Source organism: Limulus polyphemus, unplaced genomic scaffold, assembly GCF_000517525.1.
Source record: "Limulus polyphemus unplaced genomic scaffold, Limulus_polyphemus-2.1.2 Scaffold2769, whole genome shotgun sequence".
Classification (NCBI taxonomy): Eukaryota; Metazoa; Arthropoda; class Merostomata; order Xiphosura; family Limulidae; genus Limulus; species Limulus polyphemus.
Genome location: NW_013668379.1, coordinates 36096 through 39650, shown reverse-complemented (window position 1 = coordinate 39650; position 3555 = coordinate 36096). Strand labels below are relative to the sequence as shown.

General features: G+C 31.1%; 1 protein-coding gene across 1 annotated transcript in view; it reads right to left on the bottom strand.

The window, feature by feature from the left end:
• The window catches only part of LOC106467861 (polypyrimidine tract-binding protein 1-like), a gene marked incomplete at its 5' end in the record, with an annotated part of 42153 nt that overhangs the window by 4289 nt on the left and 34309 nt on the right, over positions 1–3555 (bottom strand). The window contains one exon of the mRNA XM_013928240.2: positions 2633–2710. Within this exon, the coding sequence (XP_013783694.1) occupies positions 2633–2710 (78 nt within the window). The remainder of the gene's footprint in view (positions 1–2632; positions 2711–3555) is intronic.

Sequence of the window (3555 nt, the reverse complement as noted above, 5' to 3'; positions counted from 1 at the left end):
AAAAATATTTCTTTAATGGCCGTACACATGTTTCTTTTAAGTAATAACTTCTTATAAGGTGTGCCACACACACACACACTGCTGCCGATGGCCTTGTTAAAGATTATGGTCAGTCTTATTGTGATGTCACACAATCCACTGATCTGTAGTTCATGCTTTACCAACACAAAGCATTAGGTACCATGGTAATTTTTGCAAAATATATCTTAATATAGTTTAGTAATATGTACATATATATATTCTCATTTCTAAGCTGCTAATTTCATTATTGAATAAAATATTTTTTTAGCACAGATATGGCAGTTATGTCTTTCTTCGGGTAAGACTTATTTTTGTCATACCTATTAGTAAAGTGTTTAGGAACAGTTGTGGTTCAAAATATAAATTATTTCACAAATATAATTCATGACCTGGGGAGAGGTACTGTCGACAAATATAATTTGTGATGTGTACTGTTGACATATATAATTCATGATGTGTACTGTTGACAAATATAATTCATGATGTGTACTGTCAACAAATATAATTCATGATGTGTACTGTTGACATATATAATTCATGATCTGTAGAAGGGATACTGTTGACAAATATAATTCATGACCTGGGGAGAGGTACTGTCGACAAATATAATTCATGATGTGTACTGTCGACAAATATAATTCATGATGTGTACTGTTGACAAATATAATTCATGATGTGTACTGTCGACAAATATAATTCATGATGTGTACTGTTGACATATATAATTCATGATGTGTACTGTTGACATATATAATTCATGATGCATGGATGAGGTACTGTTGACATATATAATTCATGATCTGTAGAAGGGATACTGTTGACAAATATAATTCATGATCTAAAGTGACTAGTACCAGAATAATGTTGAAACATTACTCATAGGATAAGATGTTGCCCCCCAGAGGCTTACGTAACTCTAGGAACTCACACCACTTAAAACCAGGTTTTCATACTCATGGTGGCCACAGCACAGATAGACCATTTTATAGGTTTGCACTAAACAACAAACAAAACATAGTTTTCACTGAGAACAGCTGAAGATATTTATGTAGTATAGCTTAACAAGTTTATGCTTTATATACTAAGAGAATTAATAAGGGGGTAAAACATACAAGCAAGTTCTACCATTTGGTTTTCAGATATTTTCAACATTTTATCAACTGATTAGACACTACTGATTTCTACAATCATGCATAACAATGTTTAATTCAAAGTGATTCAAATTATGATAGTGCTTAGTATGTAGAGATGGGTGGGGAAAGAAATGGCTACCTCATTCAATCTATTACTTTATGATGCTTACAAATAATTCCTAAAGTTGAGTTATAGCTTTATTTGAGCACCTAATTGCCATTATTGTTTTACAGCTTGTATAACAGTAATATTATCATATTCTTTTACCACATGTATTTTTGTGGGGAAATAATAAAAAGGAAAACTACTATTTAGCAGTGAGTTCAGTTTGTAAACATGTTTTATTTCAATGTTTCATAAAAAAGTTTCATTTCTGGTTGCTAGATGGCAGCATAAATTGTTTTTATATAAGGACTGTTTGTGACTTTTCATTCACAAACATATCTGCCAAAACAATTTCAGTAAAAATAAATAAATAAATAAAGAATAATCTAAGTTAATATTCAAAGTATCAAGTATTTATGCAACTGACAGATCTGTGTAGATGTTATTGATGTCTAAGTTTGAAAACACCAGTTCCTTAATTATCAAAACAATACATTACATAGCAGTCTACTTTTCTTCAAATTTTCAGTGGGGCTGAGCCTGGCAGCTGTGTGTGTATGCATGGTATCATACTTCATGATCTAGGATCTGTGTGATGTTCTCCCTATTAATCGACAGGACCCTAGCATGTGGTGGAGTTGATTATATGCACATTCAGTGAGTTGGGGTGAAGTTGGAAGGTGTGGGTTCTGTAAGTATCCCCTTAATTTCAGCCCAGTGCTCCAGGATACTTGTACTGTCCTGGAGAAACCATTCCAGCTTCACTGGCCCCAATGTAATCCAAAATTAAAGAAGCTGACATGATATTAACAATATATATATTACTATTGAATTATAAAAATAAAACAAATGTTCACTTATCAACCTACTTCAACAAATTGTTTAAAAAAGAAAAGAGGGAAAACAAGCAATAAAAATTTTTTTGCAAAAATTACATATGATGTAGGGATGGCAATGCTAAAAAGTATGGAAACAAGGTAGGGATGCATACACAAAACCATACAAAAATCACTACATAAGTAGCTAAATCTTTCCAAGAATAACTTTTATCTACAACTAAATGTTGAATTCCTGTCAGATGCATGAATTCAGATTTGAATAAAAGCATTTAAACCAAATAGTGCTATACAGTCTTGTAGTGGCTAATAACCATAAGCTTGTAAGACTGACTCACTACTTACGAGATACTTATGAAGAGATTTTTGCTAAATTGTTTTTTTATTACTTGTATACTTACAATATGAGGATACATCTAAAGGTTCATTTTTTAAAACTGAAACCTTTTCATTTGTCATTTAAAGGACAAACAAAAATCAAAATTTTCATTCTTAAAATTTACTTAAAATTAAATTATATGAATAACTGTACATACGGGAAAAATTTGAAGGCAACAACAACCCCTCCAGTTTGTGTAAAGGTATTTTTGATTTCTTCTTCAGAAACATCAGGCCTTTAACAGAAAAGATTCTCAATCATTATTCATAAAACACAAGGGATGTTTTCACATGTACAGAAAGTAAGAGATGGTCTCCATCAGTGTGTGTTGTTATCTTACAGGTTAGTTTTGCTAAACTATAAACATAGAATTATTTTCTAATTATGCTTGTGTGTTTTTATTGAGATAACAAAGTAAATGTGACATTCAATCATATCCAGAATATAGTTAAGAATAAATGTGTGATCAGCTAAACCATCATTCAAACAGTTCTTAGCAAGTGACCATCCAATTACTCTGTATATTGAACATGACAGAAAGTGATCATCCACTTACTCTGTATATTGAACATGACAGAAAGTGATCATCCACTTACTCTGTATATTGAACATGACAGAAAGTGATCATCCACTTACTCTGTATATTGAACATGACAGAAAGTGATCATCCACTTACTCTGTATATTGAAAATGACAGAAAGTGTCCATCCAGTTATACTGTATATTGAAAATGACAGAAATAGAAACAACATAAGACAATTTCATATCACCATGTCTGTGCTACTGATTTTTATGGAAGTTTTATGTTGTTTACAATATAATGTTAGTGAGAAGCATAAAAAACCCTATACACACCATTTAGAGATATATACACTTTCTTTATATATCTATATCTCAGCTACATGGAATACCATTTGTATCTTGATATAAATGTCTGCACTAAATACATTAAACTACTTAGTATTTGAACCAGGAGTGTTTATCTAATTACATCAAAATAATATAAGCCAATAACATATATATATATATATATATATATATACACACACACACACACACACACACATATACATACCTACA